The sequence below is a fragment of the Ornithorhynchus anatinus genome, chromosome 8, assembly GCF_004115215.2.
Source record: "Ornithorhynchus anatinus isolate Pmale09 chromosome 8, mOrnAna1.pri.v4, whole genome shotgun sequence".
NCBI lineage: Eukaryota > Metazoa > Chordata > Mammalia > Monotremata > Ornithorhynchidae > Ornithorhynchus > Ornithorhynchus anatinus.
In genome coordinates this window covers 9,397,062-9,423,374 of record NC_041735.1, presented here as the reverse complement: position 1 = coordinate 9,423,374, position 26,313 = coordinate 9,397,062, and the positions used below count along the sequence as shown (strand labels likewise).

General features: G+C 40.3%; 1 protein-coding gene across 1 annotated transcript in view; it reads left to right on the top strand.

Annotated features, from left to right (window-relative positions):
- ATP9A (ATPase phospholipid transporting 9A (putative)) overlaps positions 1-26,313 on the top strand; it is a 118,249-nt gene that overhangs the window by 72,609 nt on the left and 19,327 nt on the right. Inside the window, exons 14-19 of the mRNA XM_029070406.1 lie at positions 3,763-3,975; positions 16,897-17,058; positions 20,756-20,848; positions 21,401-21,484; positions 23,383-23,553; positions 25,724-25,822. Of these exons, the coding sequence (XP_028926239.1) occupies positions 3,763-3,975; positions 16,897-17,058; positions 20,756-20,848; positions 21,401-21,484; positions 23,383-23,553; positions 25,724-25,822 (822 nt within the window). The remainder of the gene's footprint in view (positions 1-3,762; positions 3,976-16,896; positions 17,059-20,755; positions 20,849-21,400; positions 21,485-23,382; positions 23,554-25,723; positions 25,823-26,313) is intronic.

Genomic DNA, 26,313 nt, shown 5'->3' with positions numbered 1-26,313 from the left:
AAGCACTTAAATGCCACAATTATCATTATAATGCAAGAGACTAGCATGCTATCCCCAAGGCAGAATGTTCAGGAACCTGCTGTCGTGGATCTAGCACCTGCTTTTGTTTTCTCAGCACATTTTTTTGTTAAGATGAAAAGCAAATGGGTTAAAAAGCTTGAGGGAGTAGGAGAGAGGTCTGGCAAAAAAATAAAAAAAATCATTATTCATGCATTCAATCGTATTTGTTAAGCGCTTCCTGTGTGCAGAGCACTGAACTAAGCACTTGGGAAAGTACAATACAGCAATAAAGAGTGACAATCTTTTGTCCATCGGTTGTATTGAGGTGGCTGGAGGATGCGTATTCTTTCCTTCACTAGGCATACAAGAATTTTTTTGTTATTTGGAATTTGTCAGTGTGATTTACAAATGTATTCTTTCCTCACTGTAAAACAGGTGAATGAGTTGGTCCAGTGGTTTTTATGCTTTTTAATTTCAGTTAAACTTTGGCCAGTGAGTTTCTTTGTCTCCTGCCACCTTGTATTCCCCACCCATTGTGATCTATTTTAATAATAATGTTGGTATTCGTTAAGCGCTTACTATGTGCCGAGCACTGTTCTAAGCGCTGGGGTAGATACAGGGTAATCAGGTTGTCCCATGTGAGCCTCACAGTAAATCCCCATTTTACAGATGAGGTAACTGAGGCATAGAGAAGTTAAATGACTTGACCACAGTCACACAGCTGACAAGTGGTAGAGCAGGGATTCAAACTCATGACCTCTGACTCTAGCCCGTGCTCTTTCCACTGAGCCACCCTGCTTCTATAGCATTTAATAATAATAGTAATAATAATAATTGTGGTAATTGTTTAGCACTTACTGTGTGCCAGGCACTGTACTAAGCGCTTGGATCGATACAAACAAATCAAGTTGGATACAGTCCCTGTCTCACATGGGGCTCCCAGTCTCCATCCTCATTTTACAAATGAGGTCACTGAGGCAAAGAGAAATGAAGTGACTTGCCCAAGGTCACTCAGCAGAGAGGTGGTGGAGAAGGGATAAGAACCCATGACCTTCTGGCTCCCAAGCCCGGGTTTTATAATAATAATAATAATAATGTTGGTATTTGTTAAGCGCTTACTATGTGCCGAGCACTGTTCTAAGCACTGGGGTAGACACAAGGGAATCAGGTTGTCCCACATGGGGCTCACAGTCTTAATCCCCATTTTACAGATGAGGTAACTGAGGCACCGAGAAGTTGTGTCTTGCCCAAAGTCACACAGCTGACAAGTGGCCGAGCTGGGATTCGAACCCATGACCTCTGACTCCAAAGCCCGTGCTCCTTCCACTGAGCCATGCTGCTTCTACATGCCTCTATGCACTAATGCCATCCTGCTTGATTCTGGTAGTTAGCTGTTACGGAAATAGCCCAACTCTAAGTGCCAGAAAATTCTTTCCTTTCACCCGATTGCTGGTTAAGGACTTTGGAGTTTATAAGTATCGGGGCTGGAACTCGGCAGACACTGTTCTTATACTGAGACTATCTGATCCGATTATCTCTCATATACCTCAGTGCTTAGTGTAATGCTTGGCCTATATATAGTAAGTGCTTAACAAATATTGTTATTATTATTATTATCATCTGCTGTTTGTATTATTGCAGTAATCCTTATGTCACAGTAAGGATCTTTAATACCAGAATGAGTTATTGAAGAGAGTTGTGGAATATTTAATTTTGGGGGGAATTTTTAAACATAGATATTCATATTTTCCTGGAGTGATTTACATGCGATCCTTTCTGAAATCAATGCGGGAGACTTCTTGGCTTCCAGTCCTAAGATTCTTTCACCAGATTGACCATTCATCCTTTTTCATACTAAGCAGACCATTGTTCAGCTGTTCCGAGCAGTACAGATTATGGACTGGACATTTGATATTTTTATTTTTAATAGTCCAGCCCCACTCCATTTCAGTTCCTTGTGCCAAGTCCCACAGCTCGGAAGTGGAATCTCTGTTTACGCCTTCCATTAGGTCAGGGGTCCATTCAGCAACGGGCTCAACGGTTATATCGTTTCCGCAGACCTCCCCGCCAGACTGTAAGCTCACCGTGGGCAGGGAATGTGTTGGCTAGATCGTTATATTGTCCTCTCCCAAGCAATCAGTGCAGTGCTCTGCGTGCATTAAGCACTCATTAAATGTGGTTGATTGATAGATTCTGCTTATGTGATGTGTGTCATTTAACATATGTCTGTCTCCTAGCCAAACAATCCAAGATTGACAACCATTGGCCACCTACAGGGGATCGACAGAGGGGTGCCTAAAATGTTTTAGCACCTTCAGCGACCACCCTATCTGTGACTCAGGTGTATAAAGTGATTCACCGGACCTAGATTCCACACAAAACTACCTATCCTAGTTCAGGACGGATCAGACTTCTAATGAGAAGTTACTCAATGTTGTTTTGAGTTGCTAGCTACTCTTCTCACGTAATTGAGGATTCCTGTTCCTTTTTCAACTGAGGAAGTTGTGTGTTGAAGGAAGGGAGAGGGGACGGGAAGGAAGATCCTATCTACTTGGCTGTGTCTCTGCCTAATCAGCTGGTGAGAGCTGACTCTGTTGTTTGTAATTCTCAGCCAGGACACAAAAATAAATTTACAGGACCAGGAAATTTTGGAGAAAATGTGTCCAATGAGTTTCTGGTTTAGTGAATTTAAATTCAATGAGAAAAAGGCTCGATGAACTTCGGCATGTCATGGTTTAATAGATCAGGTTTGATTTACTGTGGATGTTTTGCTTTCACTTGGGCCTATTGTTAGATATTAATAATTGAAGTTAGTCCACTTGCTGAGGAATGTGTGAGACACTCAGAAACATGCTTTTCAGGAACTGTAATTATTAATCTTGACATATTTTTCGTGATCAACTACAAGAAAAATATTTCACTGTACCTATACTGCAAAGATGACCAGAAATTTCAGGTCTTATTTATAACTGCTGAGATTAGATTCTTTATAATTAAAAGCACTTGGCAAGTAATTATTCATTTAAACTGTAGTTCTGATTCATTACTCTAATTATTATTACCATGCAGTGCCCTTTGACCTGGAAGTGAAACTTTTGTCCTCTTGACACGAAAGGTTAACAGAGCAGGAAGCCAGAGCTCTGTATGTCCCCTCAGTGACCAGTATAATTTAGTAATTGCATAATTACCTGAGGACTCTGACCACTACTACTAAAAATAGTATTAAAAATGTAACGAAAGTTATTTTAAAATGACTGGTTATCCATCTGCTTTGTGTTTTCTGGTAACTCTGTGTCCGTGCATGTGAAATGTAGTTTTTCATTCTGAGGTATCAGATATTTTGGCTTCTGTTGAGTAAAATGTGTTTTTAATGCAACGTGCAATCTATAAATCAATTGTACTAAACAGTTTTAACCACTGGGCTTCTGTAGATGGTGGTGGAGGTGATGGCTATAAAATGTTTGCGGGCTTAGATAAATGTTAATTGCTGTCTTTCTGACTGTCCTTTCAAAGTCTACAGTTTAGTAAGTTGTACTTAGCTAGAAATAGGAACAGTTCAGGTGTCAAGTGTGCTGGTTCATCAGTAATAATATAATCTCAGTGCTGAAAACTCTTTTCCAGACAAAGTACCAGAAAGATGCGTGCATATGGGATATTTTTTTTCTCAGAGGATAGCTGTAAAAAAAAAAATGGCCCCATGCTTAGATTTTTCAGTCTTCAAGGATTTTTGCCTAATTATCTTTCGCTTCCCTGTCTTGCTAGCAATCACAAGATCCTCCTGCGATAAAAGGTCCTACCCTCACCACCAAAGTGCGCAAAACCATGAGTAGCCGAGTTCACGAAGCTGTGAAAGCCATCGCTCTCTGCCATAATGTTACGCCGGTTTATGAATCTAATGGAGTGACGGACCAAGCAGAAGCTGAGAAGCATTATGAAGACACATGTAGGGTCTACCAGGCATCCAGCCCCGATGAGGTAAAAAATTATTCTTAGATAAAACTCTGGGCCCAGGCCCTTTCCTTCATGTTTTTTTACAGGCTTGGAATTGGCAATTTCCCAAGGAGTTATCAGGAAACTACTAATCAGAGTAGATAATTGCTAATGAAACCAACTCGAGAGACTTGACCATATGTGACTTGTGGAAATAAATGAAACTCGCATTCAAGCTTATAAATGCTGAACTGGGAAAGGTCTTGATCAGCAGTTTTAATAGTCAAGATTGAAAAGACATTAGATCCGATTTCAGTCTTACGCTTTAAAGTATTTCCTTTATCTAGGCTCCACGTAAACTCTTCTAACCTAAATATTTCATCTGGATCTGTCTATCCCATTGATTTTTGAATGGAACCCTGAGAAGACCAGTAAACTCTAAGTAGGTCTGTAATGTGATTCCAATTAGTTTTCTAATATTTTTTAAATGTGTCCATGACTTCCACCTTTCTGTTGCGTTTACAGTAGGCAACTATTTTAATACTTCCTGATATGCAGATTGGCATATTTCATGTAAACCATTTTTGCCACTCTAATATAGGGACAATATCAGATTTTGGAAACGTGTTTTTTTCCTCTTGGGATCTGTAAGATGAGTTGCTTTTGTGAAAAGCGGGGCTTTCGTTCTGAACCTCTAGCTTGAAATGTGCACTTTTTTTTCCTTTTAAGCTGTAATTTTTACTTTTAAGATCTAATTCCATACACCACAAACTCTAAATTGTAATCTTTTTACCCATGTTTATTAAGTAGAAGTGGTTGCATTTTCATCGAAGAACTCCAAAGAACAGTGAAGTACAATCATATTTCCGTAGTGCCTAGACCTGTCAGGAATCTGCAAGCTTATTGGCTATTTAAAATTTTCATGGAATACTCTGTGATTTTATATACATGCCATAACTTTATGAAAAATCTGTGTGTCTGAGAGAGTTCCTGCTTTTTAAATTCAAAATTTTAGATCCTAATCTCTTCAATTGGAGATTTTAGAACCCCAGAAAAAGTTCAGGCTTCCTTATTCTAGCATATGATTAGGAAAAGTAGGGGTGCAAGATGGGATGCTTCCCCCAAATTAAAGGCTACTTTGAGACTCCCTGTCTCGTTCCTCTATACCTTTCATGCTTAACGAAACCAGCAGCTCCTGTGATGAAATGTTGCTTATGCTGCAACTGTACCGTTTAGCACATGGGCTGTGATGTGCCAGATATCTAGGAAGGACTTACCCGAAGTGATCCAACTCCTTTAACTTGTGATCTGATTTGATTTAAACCAGGTTGTCTGTAGTGAAAGACTTCCTTTGTCCCCGGTTAACTCTCTGCTTCCAACTGAGGAACCCAGAGGGAGAGGTTCCAATTCCCTGGTCAGTCCTCATATTTTCCATGAAATCATAATCAGAGGAACTATTTCAAATTCATGATTTAAAGGATTTCATCATTGTTTCAGTAACCTGAGCTCTTTCAGAGCTGGGTGGCAAGGAAATGATGAGCTTTTAAAGGTCGATCGGGGGAAGGAGTATGTTAACTAGTAACTATCCCCACTGCTACAAGTAGCTTGTTAGTCTTTCACTGAATTAAGATCTGAATAATTTCCAGATGTTGACAATCTGGACACCACTTAGGACTGTTTCCTAATACTTTTATTGCCTATTTACATGCATATTCACAGGTCTCTAATGCGCCCCCACATGTTTCTAGGCCTTTATTGAGTTTGATATTCTACCTTTGAGACTGTGCATAGGTTTTTAGAAGTGTAAAAGTTATTCCGAAAATAGCCCAACTCTCTTTCTTTTCCCATAAAAGAATTCTTTTGACTTTTTCCTCAGGCTTTGTTTTGAATTGTAGTCTTCTTGATATTGGGATGTTTTGAACAGTGAATCCTGAGTGATTTCAGAAAGTCCTTTTTTTCTTCCGATTTTAGAGCTCATTCCTTAAAGGTGTCAACATTGATCAAGCATCTGCGTCTTAAAGGAGACACAAATGAATAACATTAGGAGGTGATAAATTCAACCCAAGTAAAATCCTTTTAAGAAGCTGTTCTGCGGCCAGACCCTCAGGGATTTCACAAAAATTCTTACTGGGGTTTAAATCCTCCCTTTGAAATTCAATATCAATAAAATATTACCATTTTAGGCAAGGTCACTTTATGAACTGAATACAGAAACTTGTATTCATTTTACGTGGAGCTGCTAGAGTAATTTTTACCAGTTGGCATAGGATTCATTTCCTGTAACAGAAAGCAGGATTTCCTAAATTTGTTTCCTGTGCACATTCCCATTTAGAATCCTTGAAGTGTCTTTATTCAGATATTGATTACAGCCCAAAGGGCACCACGACCCCTCAGTGGCAGCCTTACAGTAACTAGCAGGGGAAATGAAATAGATATAATCTGATCAGAGATAAGTGGGCTTGAGATCTCTGGGCAACAGTATTTAACCCCGCCAGCATTCCACTGCTTGCGGGACCTAGGGAGAGGGAGCTCTGGGGATGAATTGATTAAAGCCATTGTACCTGGACCTGGGGAATCAAGGTTGGTCCTTCTTAAATGCAGCTGATAAGAAACAAGAATGAATCTGTTTCTATTAAACAGACACAACTAATAAAGATGGCATCCTGGATAATTCAGTAATTAGAGAATGAAATGGTTAGCCATGGGAGGCTCTCTTTGGGAAGTAAAAGTGTACCTTTATTTTTTAAAAAATCTAGATGAGCACTCCACTCTGTCATATTGCCGACTCTCTCTGGGGCAGCTATTCGGTGATCAGTTGGCTATTTGATCCAGTATTCGATTTTGGTAGTCGACTTTCAGGGTGACTGGATTATGGCAAAGGGTCTGTCGGTCCTTAATTTGACTCCTTTGAGAAAAATCAGCACTTTTTCTGTAGTTGATTTTAAAGGTCCGAGACCAGTAATCTTGTGTTTCCCACATTGTCAATGTGAAGAAAGGGCAGAGATTGTCATCTGATTACCCTCCAATGATCCCTCTGGTGAGACAGAATTCTTAGGGACTTCTTTCTCCAGTGGTAATTTCAGGCAGAGTACAATGATGTCAAATGATGTTGCATTCTTGTAGAAAGCTGGGTTAAGGAAAACACACCTTCTTGTACTCACCATGCAGCATACATGATCATAACCATTTCTCCCAACATCACATTCTGTTGTAGACTGTAAACTTGTTGTGGGCAGGACATGTATCTGATATGTTTTTATCTCTCAAATGCTCAGTACAGTGCTACAGTGCTACAGTTTTATGCAGTGCTCTGCATAAAATAAGTGCTCAATAAATACGATTGACTTACTGACTGCATCCACTCATTCATTCAGTTGTATTTATTGAGCATTTACTATGTGCAGAGCACTGTATTAAGCTATGAACAATATCATAGGTTCATGTGGTTGGAAGACCATTCCCTAATTCTGTTGCCATGTTCTCATAATCAAACTCTGGCAGTACTGAGTGTAGGAGATTTAGGATGCAAGAATGGAATCTTGTCTGCTGAAGTGAGCTGAGCAAAGAGGTGATATGGGTAGGCAAAACCTTAATGAGGAAGTTTAATTTGAAAAATTTACCAGGTGATTTATGGATTGTCTCCTGGGTCTTTGATTCATGAGAAAATAAGTGTGCATGAGTGAGAGGATTCAGCTATTTAGATGGCTTAAAAAGAAACTACTTGAATTACCTATTGTACTCATTTTTCTTTTTACTTTTCCTCTATGCTTGTCATTTGAGAAGCCTCTTACCAATGAAAACATAGTACTCACACAGTGATAAATCTGTATCCTTGCCTTACATCATAATTTATCCTGGGTTTACATGACAACAAACTAACATCTTGGCAGGGAATAAATGGTTGAATATGGTTGTGAGTTTTCGTGTCAGTGCAGGAATTGTTTCAATCTTTTGTATTACCTATTTCCACACATTTGCTTTTTGTCAATGGTGGGGACTTTTCTAGACAAAAAACTCACAGATCGACTACTCGTGAGTCACCGCTGGTTAGGTTCGCCGAATAGCCTGTGACTGGCTGTCAGTGGCTCACATTCCCCCTCTGCCTTATCTTTCCTCTTTCCTTCCACAATACAGTATTGTTGGAAAATTCTTGCCTCTTGTAGACCCATAAGCAGGAGACCGATATTTTCCCTGGGAAAGCTTTTGAAAACAAAAATACATGACATTTTACTCTCTAAAGCTAAGATGTTTGGTTGAAGGGTGTTAGCTACCAGAACAGGGATATGAGAATATAGAGGGAGCCCATGCCACTGTTAAGCCTTGTCTGCTTTGAGAAACCATTTTCCCCAGAAGAGATCAAATATACTCTAACACATCCTGGGTTCAAACAAAATTTACTTTCTGTTTTGCCTTATAGACCCTACAGTTCAAGTGAGAATGAAAAATGAGGTGGTATTTTTATGGGTTTTCTGAATGACAGCAGTTGTCTCGCGGGGACATGATTGACAGGGCTAAGAGACTGCAAGTGCCACTGCACTAACCATTAGGCATCTCAGTCAAGAAGCCTCCTAGACTGGATTGAAGCTTGTCTGTCATTTGCCATCACTGGAAAGTTGGTACATCACTATTTCAAACTTGAGGTTTCAAATTTTTGCCCCCCCTTCTAACATCAATGCCATGAGAACTTATAGTTGATAATCATCTTGGGCTAGAATTGTGCTATTTAGATGGTGCCTACCTTCTGAAATGGTTCCTGATAATCCAAGAGTAACTAATTTTACTCTTAAATTTGTCATTTACCAGTGATCCATGAACACATGTTTCTTAGTCCACACTTTTGGCTGATTCTGATTCCCTGGGTTTTGACTCCTCACTCTAGGCTTCAAGGCTCTCCATCACCTTGCCCCTTCCTACCTCTCCTCCCTTCTCTCTTTCTACCGCCCACCCCAAACGCTCCGCTCCTCTGCCGCCCACCTCCTCACCGTCCCTCGGTCTCGCCTATCCCGCCGTCGACCCCTGGGCCACGTCCTCCCGCGGTCCCGGAACGCCCTCCCTCCTCACCTCTGCCAAACTGATTCTCTTCCCCTCTTCAAAACCCTACTTAAAACTCACCTCCTCCAAGAGGCCTTCCCAGACTGAGCTCCTCTTCTCCCTCTACTCCCTCTACCACCCCCCCTTCACCTCTCCGCAGCTTAACCCTCTTTTCCCCCCATTTCCCTCTGCTCCTCCCCCTCTCCCTTTCCATCCCCTCAGCACTGTACTTGTCTGCTCAACTGTATATATTTTCATCACCCTATTTATTTTGGTAATGAAATGTACATCGCCTCGATTCTATTTAGTTGCCATTGTTTTTACGAGATGTTCTTCCCCTCGACTCTATTTATTGCCATTGTTCTTGTCTGTCCATCTCCCCCGATTAGACCGTAAGCCCGTCAAACGGCAGGGACTGTCTCTATCTGTTGCCGACTTGTTCATTCCAAGCGCTTAGTACAGTGCTCTGCACATAGTAAGCGCTCAATAAATACTATTGAATAAATGAATGACTTTTTCATACTTCCTTGACTTTGATTTTTTTTTTTACTTCATAAAGGTCACTCACCTATTGCATTGGTATTTTTTTTCAGCCTAGGCAATTTTTAACTTCAAGAATTTTAAAAACTCTTCTTGCCCGTCTCTTTATCCTCTTTTTTTTTTTTGCTTCCCTTTCTCCGTTTATTTAGCACGAACCGGCATGCTGCCATGGATCGAGTACTGTACTAAGCAAGTTAACCAGTTTTGGTATTTGTCAAGTAGGAAATTACAATCTAGGTGTAATAGTAATAGTAGTTGTTAAGCACTTACTGTTTGCGAGAGCTAAGCACTGTACTAACCCTGGGAGAAAATACACAGATGAGAATTAAACATCTGTAGGGCTCACAGTCTAGGGGACACAACATTTACGTGAGCGGCCATATAAGGAGGGAGGAGGACATACAGACACCTATAGAAATTTTATCAAACACATAAATGGAATTAACTATTAGATTACTCCAAATGTCATAGTTTGGTCATGCTGTTAGGCATGCTGCATTGTAAAATGTTAGGGAAAAGAAAAAAGGCCTTCCAGGGTCAGTTTAATATCGCAGGAAAATTAGGGACATCTTGCTCTGGTTTCATTAAATTCCTTCTTTTGCCTTGAGTTGGTTTTTCAACAGTGCCAGACAGCGCTTTGCACACAGTAAGTGCTCAATAAGTATGATCGAATGAATGAGATGTGGACAAATGAGCATAAAGTACTGTTTCAACACCAAGTCAGTACGATTTTGGAGAAGGGCCGTGGTTTAACTTGAAAAAATGCCTTTCCTTTGTTACTTATTAACTAGTGGGTAAAAGGCTGAAATAAGATTCAACTGGTTCTACTTTGGAAAGTGCTAAACGGTCCCCGGAAGACACCTGAAGTTGCCTCACTTTGGTCCAACTAATGTAACAAGGATTTCTTGGAAAGCCATTAAAGGAAGAAATACCCTTTAAGCTATTGTTTTTAGAACCATTTCTCCTATTAATACCTTAATATATGCCTCTAGTGTAGGATGGTGGTTTTCATTTCTAATCTGTTTATTCAATAGTATTTTCTGAGTTCATTCTGTACAGAGCACTGTTGTGACTGGAGAATGGTGAGCTTTTGATGGAAACTGGGAGACCAGTTTTCCCAGTGTCTAAGAGTGACAGAGTTTCCCGTCGGAAAAGATGAGTGAGCCTCAGTGTTGAGATTTCAGGACTCAATACCTGCACAGAGGATTTGATTATAGCGATTATGCAGCCCATTTACTTAAGTGGATCTCCTTGCATTAAACCAGGTATCTGGAAAGAACATTAATCTTTAGACCTCTAGGGGACTGTCATATCAAACCCCTTTGTGGATCCAAGAATATTAGTAATTAACAATAATAACTGTGGTATTTGATAAGTGCTTACTATGTCCTAAGCACTGTTTTAAGCACTGGGGTAGACACAGGCTCATAAGATTGGTTACAGTCCTTGTCCCACATGGGGCTCCCAATCTTAATCACCATTTTACAGCTGAGGTAACTGAGGCCCAGAGAAGTGACTTGCCCAAGGTTGCACAGCAGATATGTGGAAGAGCCAGGATCCTCTGATTCACAGGCCCCTGCTCTTTTCACTAGTCCCCGCTGCTAGTACCTAGCTTACTATCATAGAGTAAACTTAGGTACATACCTGTGATTTATTTTCATATCTGTCTCATTCATTCAATCGTATTTATTGAGTGCTTACTGTGTGCAGAGCACTGTACTAAGCTCTTGGAACCCCTGTATTTTCTAAGCGCTCCTAGTAAAGTCCAAGTAGACTCCAAGTAGAGTCTTCTCTAGATTATAAAGCTCCTTATGGGCAGGGGACATGTCTACCAACTCCGACGTTCTGTACTCTCTGAAGCACTTAGTTCTGCTGTCTGCACTCTTAGTGTTAAATAAATACTATTCATTGATTGTTAGGAGAATTAGGTTTTGTATTCTACTAAACTTTAAAATTCCTATTTATCCCAGAGCTTGAATTTGAAAAGAGTGTAGCTTAGTTTAATTATATGATGCTGAAATAGGATTATGCATTACTGTAATTAGTCTGTTATTATTCTAATTATTCTAATTTCAGGCAAATTAGAAAATGTCTTTTGCTATCTTCTACCTTCCAAGATGTGAAACTGTTTTAGTTGTTCCCAACCAAAGTGCCAAGGGAAACTGATGTGGCTTGGGAAACTCCCTGGTGGTATTGAGCATTTAGGGTCATTTTAGGGCACGGGTTTGGGAATCAGAAGATGTGGGTTCTAATCCCAGCTCCACCACTTGTCTGCTGTATGACCTTGGGCAAGTCACTTAACTTCTCTGTGCCTCAGATTCTTCTTCTGTAAAATGGGGATTAAAACTGTGAGCCCCAAGTGGGACAACTTGGTTACCTTGTATCAACCCTAGTGCTTAGAACAGTGCTTGGCACTTGGTAAGCGTTTAACAAATACCACCATTATTATTATTGTCTTTGCTGCCAGGGTTCGCGGGTAGATTCGCTGTCTTGCCTGGGGGCATCCTTTATTGCCCAGTTAAATCAAAGATGGTGTTGGGTCAAAACTTTGTCCTTACTTCACATAATGCATGGTCTGTAAGCTCCTTGTGGGCAGGGAAGAGGTCTAACAATTATGTTGTATTGTACCTCCTGGTGCTTAGTTTAGTACTCTGCAAAGGGAATGTATCTGTTGTACTCTCCCAAGAGCTTGTTACAGCACTCTGCACAAGTAGGTGCTCAATAAATAGGGTGGAATGAAAGAATTGATCAGTGAGAATCCCTAGCTTCTGACTGAGGTCGAGCGGCCAAGTCAGACTACTCTTTAAAGGCAGGTGGACCCAGATGAACACTGTAACTCAATCATATTTATTGAGTGCTTACAGTGTGCAAAGCACTGTACTAAGCACTTGATCTGTAGATCTATCTATCCTACTGAATACTTGAAGTGAACTCTTCTTAATGAAGCAGAGTGACACACCCATTCCTTGTTCTTAAAATAATGACTACTCTAGCAAACCTAATAGCAGGTTAAACAAAGTTTTTGGACTCCAACTGTGCCTAAATAAAGCTGATGGTTTAATGATAGGAAGATTTACTGTTAGCATCTTGGTGTGAGGCTATAAGCGATAGATTGGTGCAGGCAGAATTTTTGTCATGACATTGTGTCGTAGATTCAGTTCAGTTATTGGCTGTTCCTTGGGTATAATGGTGGTAATATGCCCCAGCCCTCTTAGTATGCAGAGATAGTCTTGGGTTCTGGGGACACCTGACCCACTGGAAAAGAAGGCTGGAGATATAAAGTCGTTAATGGACTGTGTCAGGTGGATGTGTGGTTCGTATCCCCACTCGTCTTAATGGACCGATTTAAGTCAAAAATTGATTTTCAGCTAAGAAATCACCTTCCTAAGATCTGGCTTCCTATGCAGATAAACTGTGGTTTTGACTTCATTTCTGGATAGGACATTGTACGTGTTCTGGCAGATTTTCTAAGCACAAACCTAAATTGAAAGGCAGTGGGGATATTAAATCCCTTCACAAGTAGTTTTTGTTACTCATAGATAATGAAAAGACCCCTTTCTCTGGTGATCTTTGGAATGCACTTTCCTGAATTTTTTTATATATTTTTTTTTTCAGGGAAGGAAAACAGTTCAATCACACTGGGGAATAACTGAATTTGTGGAGCTAATTCTTCCCCACTGTGTTTTCAGAGAGCTGATTTTGCACTGAAACCCTTCTGTGCTGTGGCTTCTGAGAACATACTCCTACCTCTTTGTATTTTAGGGAAGTCGATTAGGAGACAGAGGCCCAAGATTACACTGTTTCAGGCACGATTTATGGTTCTGGGAAATGGGATGTTAAAAGAAATTGCGCCAAGCGGCTTTGCCCAGAAGGCAAAGTTATTTTAAAATTATTCACGGAGCCGGTATGATTCCTTTCAGATAATGCTCCAAGGGTCTAGAATAGCCGATCCATAAATCACAGTGTAATGGAAATTAGCTTAAAGAATTATGTTGAACCAGGACTATTAACTCAAATTATCTTCTGAATTTAGTCGAGAGACTGGCGAGCATCTTAAATGTAAAACTTACCACTCAATCTTTGCCCTCAGTGAGGACATAGGGACTTTTTTGATATAGTCTTTTTGAACATTTCTTTAAATTGATCCCGACATATAATAAAAAAGCAGGCTGGAACAGAAGGCGAAAATGGAAGACGACCTACAGTGCTCATATCCTGTTTGGATAAGCTCTAAACTGGCCCTCCACGGTTTTAGTCATTGCAGTGTTAGAGCAGTTTGCAGAAAACTAGATTCCTTAATGTGAATTCTGGGGAATGTAATGCCACAGAGGAGAGACTGGGGGTAGGCCATGGATAAATCAACAAACCTTAAGCATTCACCTTTATTCAGAATCTTGTATTTTTGTGATAGAGCCATTTCCCCAATTGATCACAATACTGGACTTTAAACCTGTGATGTTGGGAAGTTCCTTGCTCTGGATATTTTGGATGAGTTACCTGAGGGACCTTTGAGGTGAAGGATTTCTCTGCTTTATTTATTACTAAAAGTTCACGTAAAGTTCTCCTGGGATATGTACTTGAAGTGTATGGAATCAGGAAATTTCCAATGCTTGCAGTGACGTGAAGTTCAGTTTAGCCCATTGAGAAATAGCCACGTGAAATTATTTTGTCAAAACCAGACTTAAATCTTCTCTCCCACCAAACATTTCTGTATTCTGAGTACATGTATTGTTGTTGACTTCTGAATGTGAAGAAAATAATATTTTTTCCCCTCAGAAATTTGACTTTGCCCTTTTGATGTTAGTATTCCGTGGCAACCTAAATTTTGAAGTCCAGCCCAAACTTGGCTTGAGCCAGATAATTTTTTGCTGATTTGTTATTACCATAATGGCTCTCCAGACAGCTCACAGTTTATATCTGGTTTCTTCACCACCACCAAAGCAGACAACGCTTGCCACTCCTGACTGTAATTTAAGGTCAGAAATAGGAGTGTTGGCAGTGTTCACCACCATTAATACCCCTAAATTATAGTAAGACTCTGGGGCAATATTTTTGATTTTTAAAAATATCTACCATGTCTGAATGGGGACATCTTTCTGTACGCACATTCAAAAGCACAAATACTAATATTCAGCTTCAAAATCATCTTCCCATAATATACAAAGGATATTTGGGTTAGGTATTTTGCTTGTTTTGTTTTGTTCTGTTTTGCTTTGCTCTCTGTTTCCCCCATTTAGACTGTGAGCCCGTTATTAGGCAGGGGTTGTCTCTATCTGTTGCCAAATTGTACACTCCAAGCGCTTAGTATTGTGCTCTGCACATAGTAAGCACTCAATAAATACTATTGAATGAATGAATTTAAGATTTAAGAGGTGAGATGGGAGAAGTAATTATAATTCATGGAATTAAGACATTAGTAAAATTGTTTTAGAGTAGTTTACAAAAATTTGGCTTTCCATTTTTGAGAATAAATAAAAAGAGATTCTCTTTAAAATTAGGTAAAAAAAAAAAGTTTTTTATACTTTTGCCAACCCACTCTCAAAAGACGTCATGATTAAATGTTAATTTTATTGATAATAAAAATGTGGTTGTTTTCATACCAAAGCTGGAAACTTGACACGAAACATGCTTTCCAGGATTCTGTATATCTGAATCATAACTAAACCCTCTTAGAAGAACAGAAAACATGGAGAAAGACACCAGTAATCAAGCATTTCCCTTGATAGCACTTACCTCAAACTGCTTTTTTAATTCCATATTAGGCCTCACAGTTGAAGTTGGTAACATCTGCTGCTGTGGTTAAAAGCAACTTTCCCAAGAGATTGCTTTGCAGTGCAAGAGACCGAAACTCTGCTAAACTTTTGGGGACATTATTTTCCTCCTAACTTTATTTAACTTAGTAGTAATAGTATATATTAAGGCTTTTACTGTGTGTAGAGCACTGTATTAAGCACTGGGAGAGAATACACAGGTGGGAATTAGACACAGTCCCTGTCCCTTAAGTGGCTTGATTTCTCTCAACATTTTACTCATTAAACCCAATATCTGTCAAATGCAGAGGACTCCATAACCAGCCGTAGAAGACTGACCTTTCTTTAACCCAGATATATTTCTTTCTGGTAGGTAGAATTTTGTATTTGGACTATATGTCTCTTTAATATGGCACTGACCAATTGTCAGTAGACCATAAGCTCATTATGGGTAAGAAATATGTCTGCTAATTCTGTGGTACTCTGTTTTCCCAGGTATTCAGCACAGTGCTCTGCACATAGTAAGTGCTCACTAGATGTGATTGATTGTATTAACCTAGTCCAATGCAGAGAAATTCCCTAATAGCATAACTCTAGGAATATGCAAATTATATAAAATTTGTGTATTGGTTGGCTCAGTAAAAGCTATAATGTGCTCCTGTAGAGAATTGAATCACCCTTCCTTTGAGTGATTAAGATTTCCAATAGACAAGAATGCCCATTGGAAGTGGTACAACAGAACTCTCCATTTTCAAAGCCGAACTGAAATCGCATCTCCGGGTAGTCATTGCTAATTAATTTCTGATCAATCAAGAGTTACTTGAGTGCTGACTCTGTGCAGAACATTGCATTAATTACCTCGAAGAGTACAAGAGAGAGCACGGGCTTAGGACTCAGAGGACATCTGTTCTAATCCCAGCTCCACCACTTGTCTGCTGTATGACCTCGGGCAAGTCACTTAACTTCTCTGTGCCTCAGTTACCTCATCTATAAAATGGGGATTAGGACCGTGGAAAGCTTGAGCTATCCATGCATGTAGAGAAGCAGCATGGCTCAGTGGAAAGAGCACGGGCATGGGAGTCAGAGATCATGGGTTCTGAACCTGGCTCCGACGCTCGTCAGCTGTGTGACTTTGGGCAAGTCACTTAACTTCTCTGGGCCTCAGTTACCTCATCTCTAAAATGGGGATGAAGACTGTGAGCCCCACGTGGGACAACCTGATCACCTCATATCCCCCCCCCCCCCCCAGCGCTCAGAACAGTGCTTTGCACATAGTAAGCGCTTAACAAATACCAACATTATTATTATTAGGCCCAAAGTGTGTCCCGGGAATGAACGACAGCTGGGTGTCCTTCTCCCTCTTGCAGGGCAGCCGTGGAAGCCTGAAGGAGGGATGGGGTAGGCCATCTACATCACCTTCTTGCCGCATGTCAGGTCGGGACTGGTCAAGACTCTAAGCGAGAGGACCGTGTGTTCAGGTTGCACGGCCCACACGGGAAAACGGATCCGTTCTCGTTAGCGTAACCGACAGAATCGGTGTTCCCTTCGGCAGACTCTTGCGCGTCCTCCTCCGAATTTATTTGCGTGACCTCTGGACCTGCAAACTCAGCGATCTATCTGACTTGTGACCTTTTGTTACATTTAGGTGGCCCTGGTACAGTGGACGGAGAGTGTAGGCTTAACCCTGGTGGGCAGAGATCAATCTTCTATGCAGCTGAGGACGCCCGGTGGCCAAATCCTAAACTTCACCATTTTGCAAATCTTCCCGTTCACCTATGAAAGCAAACGGATGGGGATCATTGTCAGAGTAAGTAGGGATCTAAAAAACCAAAACGGAACAAAAGACTGACCTCTGGGTCAATCTAGTACGTCTGTTGATCTCACTCTCTTTGATGCTCTTTATCTTTTTCAATTGTAAAACTCGGATCAAATATTAATATGCTGATGGCTTTGAACTGAATTCGTTTTCAGTGCCTCTTTAAACATGGCAGATGGTTGAAATAACTTCGGGAAATAAGGAGAAGTAGTTCAGGCCTAATTTAAGCTAAAATGTCAGTGTACTGAGCATTTCAAGTTGATAACTACCTATCTGTTCACCTCTGCTGAAAGTAAGTAGGATGTACTCTGGGCTCAGAATGCAATGTAGACTTTTAATTGTGTATGTTAAGCACTTACCATGTGTCAAGTACTGTTCTAAGTAGATGCAAGTTCGTCAGGCCGGATACAATCCCTGTCCCACGGGAAGCTCCAGTCAACAGCACCTTTTTCAAAAAATGGTATTTGTTAAGTGCTTACTATGTCCCAGGTACTGTGTTGAGCAGAAGGGAAGATATAAACTAGTCAGATTACAGAAAGAGAGGGATATTTTCCTCCAAAAGGTCTTCCGTGATTTTTTCTACCCTATTCATTGTCCCTTCTGCTTCACACATCGCTTACGTACCTTTCCTTATAATCTGCTACCGCCTCTTATCTGCAATTTCTGATATTGTTTCTCTCCTCAATTAGATTGTAAGATCTTTGGGGATAGGGATTCTGTTTATAATTTTATTATATGGTACTCTCCCAAGGGCTTAGCACAGAGCTCTGCACCCAGTAAGTGCTCAATAAATACCATCGATTGATTTGTCGATCTGTAATCTATACGAGGAAGTTACGGCATACAAAATAGAATCAATCTGTTTCAGACCTGGAGAAGCAGAGCTATCATAATCGGTACTGTTGTCTTATAGTCTTTCCTTGATCTGAAGTTAACTTTTTCACTTCCTTCTTTTTTGCCATCCTGATAATAAATCAGGGTACGGGAATCTCTCATCATGAACCTACCCAAGGTTTTCCTTTTAAAAGGCAGAAGTGTCATGTGTTCCTTAACCCTGGAAAAGATTATCTGGTCTGGGAGCTACAGTTTAGGAGAGGATACTTAGACTCTAATTCCAGTTCCATCTCTGATTCAGTGTTACTCTGGAGGAGTCAGTGGACTTCTCTATGCTTTAGTTTTCCCATGTATAAAATTCATATAATACTCCCTTCATACCTTCCTAAAGTGTTGTCAGACTAAAATAAGAATGCAGCCTTATAATGCTTGACTATTTGACTCCTTACTGACCTCCCTGCCTTCTATCTCTCCCCATTTCAAGCCATGCTTCACTCTGCTGCCCAAATCATTTTCTCTACAAAAAACATTGTCTGCCTTTCCCCACTCCTCAAGAACCTCCAATGGTTGCCCATTCAGCTCAGCATCAAACGGAAACTCCTTTCCATTGAATTTAAAGCACTCAAACACCTTGTCCCCTCCTACCTTTCCTCCCTGATTTCTTATTGCAGCTGTACCTCGATCTCTTCTGTCTTGCTGCCAGCCTCTCACCCACATCCTGCCTCTGGCTTGGAACTCCCTCCCTACAGATGATTACTCTCCCTACCATCAACGTCTTATGAAAGCACAATTCCTTCAAGGGACCTTCCCTAACTAAGCCCTCATTTCCTCCTCTCCCACTCCTTTTTGTATCACCCTTGTACTTAGATTTGCCGCAGCGTGGCTCAGTGGAAAGAGCCTGGGCTTCAGAGTCAGAGGTCATGGTTTCGACTCCTGGCTCTGCCACTTGTCAGCTGTGTGACTGTGGGCAAGTCACTTCACTTCTCGGTGCCTCAGTTACCTCATCTGTAAAATGGGGATTAACTGTGAGCCTCACATGGGACACCCTGATTACCCTATATCTACCCCAGCGCTTAGAACAGTGCTCTGCACATAGTAAGCGCTTAGTAAATACCAACATTATTTGCACCCTTTATTCACCCCACCCTCAGCCCCACAGCATTTATGTTCCTATCTGTATTTTATCTATATTAATATCGGTTTCCCCCTCTAGATTGTAAGCTCCTTGTGGGCAGGCAACATGTCTACCAACGCTGTTATCGTGAACCCTTCCAAGTGCTTACTTCAGTGCTCTGCATACAGTAAATGCTCAGTAAATACAATTGATTGATAATAATATTATGATAGTAACAAAACAACAGCTACTTCTGGGCCTCTGGACTAAGAGACCTCTTCCTTGAAATTCTAATTTAATTTCTCTAGTCAGTGTGTTCCCCAGCTAAAACTTCTTTAAGCCTTATTCAGGGTAAACCTCTACTTTAAGAGAGTAGTAGAGTTTGTATTGGTTATAAATTAGACCAATCTGCTTAACATTTTTTTTTAGTTTTGATTATCATTCATACTAAATAGCTTAAGGTTTTCTCATGAGTAATTAGCTCTTATATCATGTATTCTTTTAACCGTTTGGCTAAATTATCACTCAAAAATGCCATCTTTCTGTTTGAGTGTCTCAATTTTAATCATGAGCTATAGTCAGTTTACTTATCTGACTCTAAGAGTAAGATTATTTCTAGGGTTATTTTTTTTTCTGTGCACAGCATTTTCCACTAACATTTTCCTCCAACATATGTGGAATGATGAAGTTTCTCCTCCAAAAGAAATCATACCATTGTCATATCTGGAATAAGAGGCCTTTGAACTCTAGCCAAAATGAAACGAGGGTGGAAAAAGATGAAGCTCTGAAACAATACAACTGGCAAATCTCTCTGAAATTTATACTGTGATCTTACCACAATATGAGAACGAAGTGACCTTGTAATGAACTTGGTGGGAGGAAATGACTAATACAAGAAGACAGTTGATACAGTATTTATATTGGACAAAATTTTTAAACTATCTTAAACCAGTTCTATACCAAAGGAAGTGGAAGACATCAGTTTCCTACAGAGCTGTTGTTAAGCAGTTTCTTTGAGAATTAAAATTCATATACTTTCCTACACAAACAACTACCTTTCGCCTGGATTCCAAGACCATGCACTATACCAAAGATGAAAATAGTATAATTTAACTCTGAAGTAAATTTTGTGTTGGAAGTTGGGTTTCAGAGTTCATAAATTATTCTGTAAGTAAATTTGCTGTCCTAAACAAGTTTTCGATATTTTGGAGCCAATTTTTAAAATCATCAGCTTTCTACTACCTATTGGTTTGGGAGAGAAATGGGGTTACATATAGGTTAACTCTGTTTTTAAAGGCATTATTGCTTAATATTGTTTGAGCTTAGTGATAGCAAAAGAGAGCATGACGTACTGAATCTGCCTTTTATCATCCACCTGCATTGTGTGTCTCTGTTAACTAAAGTGAGGTAGTCAGCAGAAGTTAGGGTTAAAATGTAGCTGTTGCTGGAGATTATTTCGGATAGCCTCTGCGTCTGTGTCTTTTCGGGAAAAGTGAAGCGAGCACTTAAGCAGTTTGGTCACAGCAATTTTCCCAATGAATTCTGTAGAACGGAGAGAACTTCTGCTCTACCTGGGCTTTATCCAGAAGCAAATACTCGAACCGCCAGCAGAGCAAAGATTTTCATGTGGAAAATGGTTTGTTTAAATTAGAGCTGACTTTGTAAGGAAGAGAGAACCAGAACCAGGTACCCCGAACCAGGACACCCCTTTAATCTACAATTTTTTTTTATTTCTTGCAGGATGAATCAACAGGAGAAATCACTTTTTACATGAAGGGAGCTGACGTGGTTATGGCTGGCATTGTGCAGTATAATGACTGGCTGGAGGAAGAGGTATATAATGGGAGTACCCTTTCTCTAAAATAATATTTAAAAGGCCAGGTGTAATAAGAGCAGCCTCATGAGAAGGGACTGCTGCTGCCTTGGGGGATGGGGTAAGCTGCAAGATGCCAAGAAATACAGTGCGAGATGGAGTATAACTGTTAGAACAAATTAATGAGATCAAACAAGTAAGCTCATGGTGGTCAGTTTAAATGCAGACCAAATGCCAATTTAATCTGCCTAGTTCAGGATGATACCTGCAGGCAGGGTGAGATTCTTTTTTTTCTTTTTCTGAAGTAGACCATGACACTAGTTACAGGAATTTGGTGCTTATCCTGTGTTGGTTCATTCAGACTCTCCCTCTCGTGACAGGAAGGGATGTTTTCTAAAAATCCTTGGACTCGAACATTTTTAAGGTGACAGTTCTCAGTGTTGCATTTGATTGAGATTCCAGACCTTAGTCATTAATGCCTACATTGTGTTCAGGAATTACAGAGGTGAACTTTTTTTAATGAAAGTCCTTTGGTGTCTCAAGCTTCAATACTGTGATATTTTGAACCTTAGTGCGGCAATATGGCCAGGGAAGGCTTGAGGGTTCTTGTGGTGGCTAAGAAGTCTTTGACCGAGGAACAGTATCAAGACTTTGAGGTAAGTCATTTTTATAATAACTTTGAGATGCCATTTTGTAATTCTCATTGGGCAGGAGAAGTTCTTTGGGCTTGAAAGACCTTGAAGAAGGCAGGCCATTTACTTATCTTCTGGTATCTTCTTGAACGGGTTCTTAAGTAAAAATTGAAAAATTACCAGCCTTAGAATATTTTACTAGTTCACTCTATTCTCAGAAGCTATCAAGCTAGTAAAAGATATTTACTTTGTATAAAATGTGGATCTTTACAAGACTCTACCCCTTTAGCTTGCACTTTTAAGAGAGATTTCCAGAGGAACCCAGAGACTCAATCTGAAGTGTAATCCTTTTATTTCTCCTCATGGCATGTGCACTCAGGTCTCCCCTACCAAAGGGCTTACTTTCCTCATGACTGTGCTACATATAGTAAATGCATTTCTTCCAATATCTCATTGCGCCCTTTCCAGATAGATGTGTGGTGTTGGAAGAATATTCCCTACTTTCCTAGCCCCGTTTTTTCCAAAATGAGTAGCAAAAACATTTGTTCTGAAGAAAACAGTGTGTAATGTTTGCCCAATGGAAACACTTAACAAAGCTAATGACCAATGCTGTCATAAAGCACCTTTTTTTAAATTTAATCCAACACCCTGGCTAGCCTGTTTTTTACAGATTATGCATGTGGAATTCAGGAGTGCCTAATTCCAAAATTTGTAAGAGAAATTAAAGTCATATAATTCATTAATCAAGGCCTGACCCACCTAAAGTATACATCAGCTTAGAGCTGGGAGGACAAGGTGGTAGTGGGAGGACAATTTGCCTATCTTGTGACTTGGGGCAAGTCACTTAACTTCTCTGTACTTCAGTTTCCTCAGATGTAAAATGAGGATAAAATGATGCTTTCCCTCTCTCAGGCTGTGAGCGCTGCCTGTGATAGGGATCATGGCTGATCTGATCATCTGTATTGATCCCACACTTACCACAGTGCTTAGCACGTAATTATTAAAAATCCTGGGAATCAGGTGAGGCAAGTGAATCTATGCTCTACTCTGAAGCAGCTTGGCCTAGTGGAAAGAGCAAGGACCTGAGCAAGGACCTGGGGGATCAGGGAACCTGACTTCTAATCTTGACTCTGCCACTTGTCTGGTGTGTGACCTCAGGCAAGTCACCTAATTTCTCTGTGCCTCAATTACCTCATCTTTAAAGTGGAGATTAAAACTCTGAGCCTACTGTGGGCAGGGACTGTGTCCAACCTGATTACCTTGTATCTACTCCAGTGCTTAGAACAGAGCTTGACACATAGTAAGTGCTTAACAAATACTGTAATTATTATTATTACCAATCATATCAATTACCAATAATTATGATTAAAAAGAAAAAAATCAATCAATGGTATTTATTGAGCACTTACTATGTCCCCGAGCACTGCACTAAACACTTGGGGGAGTACAATACAGAGTTAGGAGAATCATTTACTTCCCACAACGAGTTTACAGTACTCGGCTATTTCTACCAGTTCTCTTGAGCAGTTTCCTAAACTGAAGGCAACTGCTGTGGGAGATCCTCAAAAACACTTCCTTGAGATGGTGAGCAACTGGTTATCTCCCTGCTTCCAAGCGGGACAATAATTATTTCCTTCGAGAAAGATGGATGCCAGCAGGATTATATACAACGTCGCTTGAAAACCACTCCCCCTGTTCAAAAGTGGGTGGGAAGACTTCCTTAGGTTTAATTTTGCTGCAATCCCTGAATCAAAAAAAAATATGCATATGTCTAACTAGTCTTAGTTGATCTTCTGCTCATTGCAAAGCTCTCTTGGAAGGAAAAGATGAAATTAGAGTTAGGTCTGGATTTGGTTTTAGTATGTGTGAGCAAAAGGAGTTGCACAGGCAGTGAACGGATATGTGCTGTGGGTCGTCTTCAGGCACGCTACGTCCAAGCAAAGCTCAGTGTGCATGACCGCTCCCTGAAAGTAGCAACTGTGATCGAGAGTCTTGAAATGGAGATGGAACTGCTGTGTCTAACTGGAGTGGAAGACCAGCTACAGATGGACGTGAGGCCAACGCTGGAGACTCTGAGAAATGCTGGCATTAAGGTAGAGCCAATCTAGTAATGAGGCTTAAATCCTGCTGTCCTAAAGGAAAGCATAGCCTAGTGGAAAGAGCTTGGGTCTGGGAGTCAGAGGACCTGGGTTCTAATTCCAGCTCTGCCAATTACTTGCTGGGTGACATTGGGTAAATCACTTAACTTGTCAGTACCTCAATTCTCCTGTTCTCCCTCTTACTCAGACTGAGCACCCCAGGCAGAACAAGGACAGTGTCTGACCTAATTAATGTGTATCCACCTCAGTGCTTAGGTCAGTGTTTGACACGTAGTAAGTGCTTACCACATACCACTGAAAAAAGTACTTAAATTCTATAATTATTTTAAGTTTCTAAGATGGGCTGATCTGAAGCTGTTGCATAAGGAGCCCAGATCTGTTGCTTTCCTGGCTGCTTGAAAGGCCTGTCCACAATTGGAATAAATTACACCACATTTTTCATCAACATTATGAAAACAAAATGTGAGAGACCATTTGTATGTATCATTCTTTTCTGGGTCAGGGTGTTTTTCAGGCTGTTGATTCTTGTAGTGCAGTGTTTTAGATCCTGGTTCTGGAAGGGTAAATTTTCTTTCTTTTATATCATTGGAGACATTCCAGAGTCAATACTGTTAATTAGAACAATGGTGGGAGGGGAGCTAAAACATAGCGTATCGTGGTTTAGTTTTAAACAAAAGAAATTCCATTTGAAAACGTGTGTCTGGTGTTAACAGGTGAGACAAGATTTCAAGTGAAAGTTTTTAAGAGGAAAAGTCCAGGTTCTCTCATCTGTTGGCTGCATGCTATAGGACTCGGTATTAACTGAAGATGATGAGATTAGAGATAAATGGTGAGGGGTAAGGAAGTCATAATTAAAGCAAAGTTTCCCTTCCTTCCAGATTATTGGAAGGTTAAGTTTTTGAACCTAAGAAAATCTCTGTTATTTAAACAGCCTGTAGAGGGAGCCGGTGGATCAGTCTCCAAGTAAAATATGAATTTACCATTTATTTTTGCTTGGCTTTACGTAGAAAAGCTTCAGAACTCACCCCTAGAACTCATCTGCATTGAATTTCTCAAGTCAGTAAGAAAAAAAAAGCACAGAAAATGGGAAAACTCTAGGGATTAAAAAGGCAGGGTTGGCAGCACCCTGCTTCTTAGCTGGTTCAGACTGTGTCCTATTTGTAGTACAGATGAAACCTTTTTGGATTTAGCTAACATCACTCCCATCCTTGTTACCTGTTCATCTCTTGCTCCCACAAAGCCTTCAGTGGCCTAAGCATGTTATAGCAGAGGGCTGACCTTAAATACCGCTTTGGGGTCATCTGGTTTTCTATATATTTGCTTGTTATTTTCATTCCATGGTCCAGCTGCCTCTTGTGAAACAGATAATAATAATAATAATGTTGGTATTTGTTAAGCGCTTACTATGTGCAGAGCACTGTTCTAAGCGCTGGGGTAGATACAGGGTAATCAGGTTGTCCCACATGAGGCTCGCAGTTAATCCCCATTTTACAGATGAGGTAACTGAGGCACAGAGAAGTTAACTGACTTGCCCACAGTCACACAGCTGACAAGTGGCAGAGCTGGGAGTCGAATTGAAAAAAAAAAACCCAGCCCAATTAATTGTTATCTTATATAAGCACAGTCTGATGGTAATAAATGGTGATAATTTGCAGAGGAAAATCCTCCTTTCATTTTTAATCTTTAAAACTCTGTACTTAGAATTTGATGGATGACTGCCAAATTACTACCAGATTGGGTTTTCTGATTCGGCTTCTGATGGTTTTTTTTAGTTACTGTCCAAGAGTTAAGAGATTTCATTTTTTGCTTGAAAAAGAATTTTGGGGGTATGGAAGACTTTATTTGGACTTCCTTCCACCCTTAGTATTTTCCTCTGAGGGACCCCACAAGGAGACTCTCAGTAAGTGGGTACATTGCGAGTGTTTAGAACAGACGATAATGTGCATGAGATTGAAGTGGACACTTATGTAAATCACAGGCCAAAGAACATTAAAGCATTGACTCATCAGATGGGGGATTTCCTGTGGAGTACTCTTTTCAAACTGCATGTTTCTATAAGCAATAACTTGAAGAGATAAAGTTTAGCTTAGTGTTCTCAGAAGCTGAACTACCTACCTCAGTGGCAGAAAAATTGACAGGCAGTTTGTTTATGCTTAAATTCCAGGTTTGGATGCTCACAGGGGACAAACTGGAGACAGCCACATGTACTGCAAAGAATGCTCACCTAGTAACCCGAAACCAGGACATTCATATTTTTAGACTGGTGAGTTTTGTGAAGAAATTGCCCGCGTTTGAAACGGTTGCAAGTGCCTTGGTTAGACTTGTTTTATAGCCATCAAAGCTGTCAGTGATATTTAAAATTCATAGTTACCAGTCTCATGCTTTGCCTGTATTCCAGACTAACAAAAGTTTCTTTTATAAAGAGTTACGGTTGCCTTTTACAGGCCAAAATACAGATACAGAGTGGCAAAGCAAATAATCCAAGGTCACACAGCCAATGACTCAGTTGGGAATAACACTCTTGCTTCTGTGTCCTTTAACTAGGCAAACCTCCTCTCCAAGAGAAACAGTAGTCGTAAGAGGAGTAGTCAGGGTGATAGTGTTAGTAAAGTAATAGCTGGACGTTCACTGGGTGCAGTGTAATGTACTAAGCTTTTTTGAAGTATATATCATTCCCTGCCCGTTCATTTATTCAGTAGTATTTATTGAGCGCTTACTATGTGCAGAGCACTGTACTGAGTGCTTGGAATATAC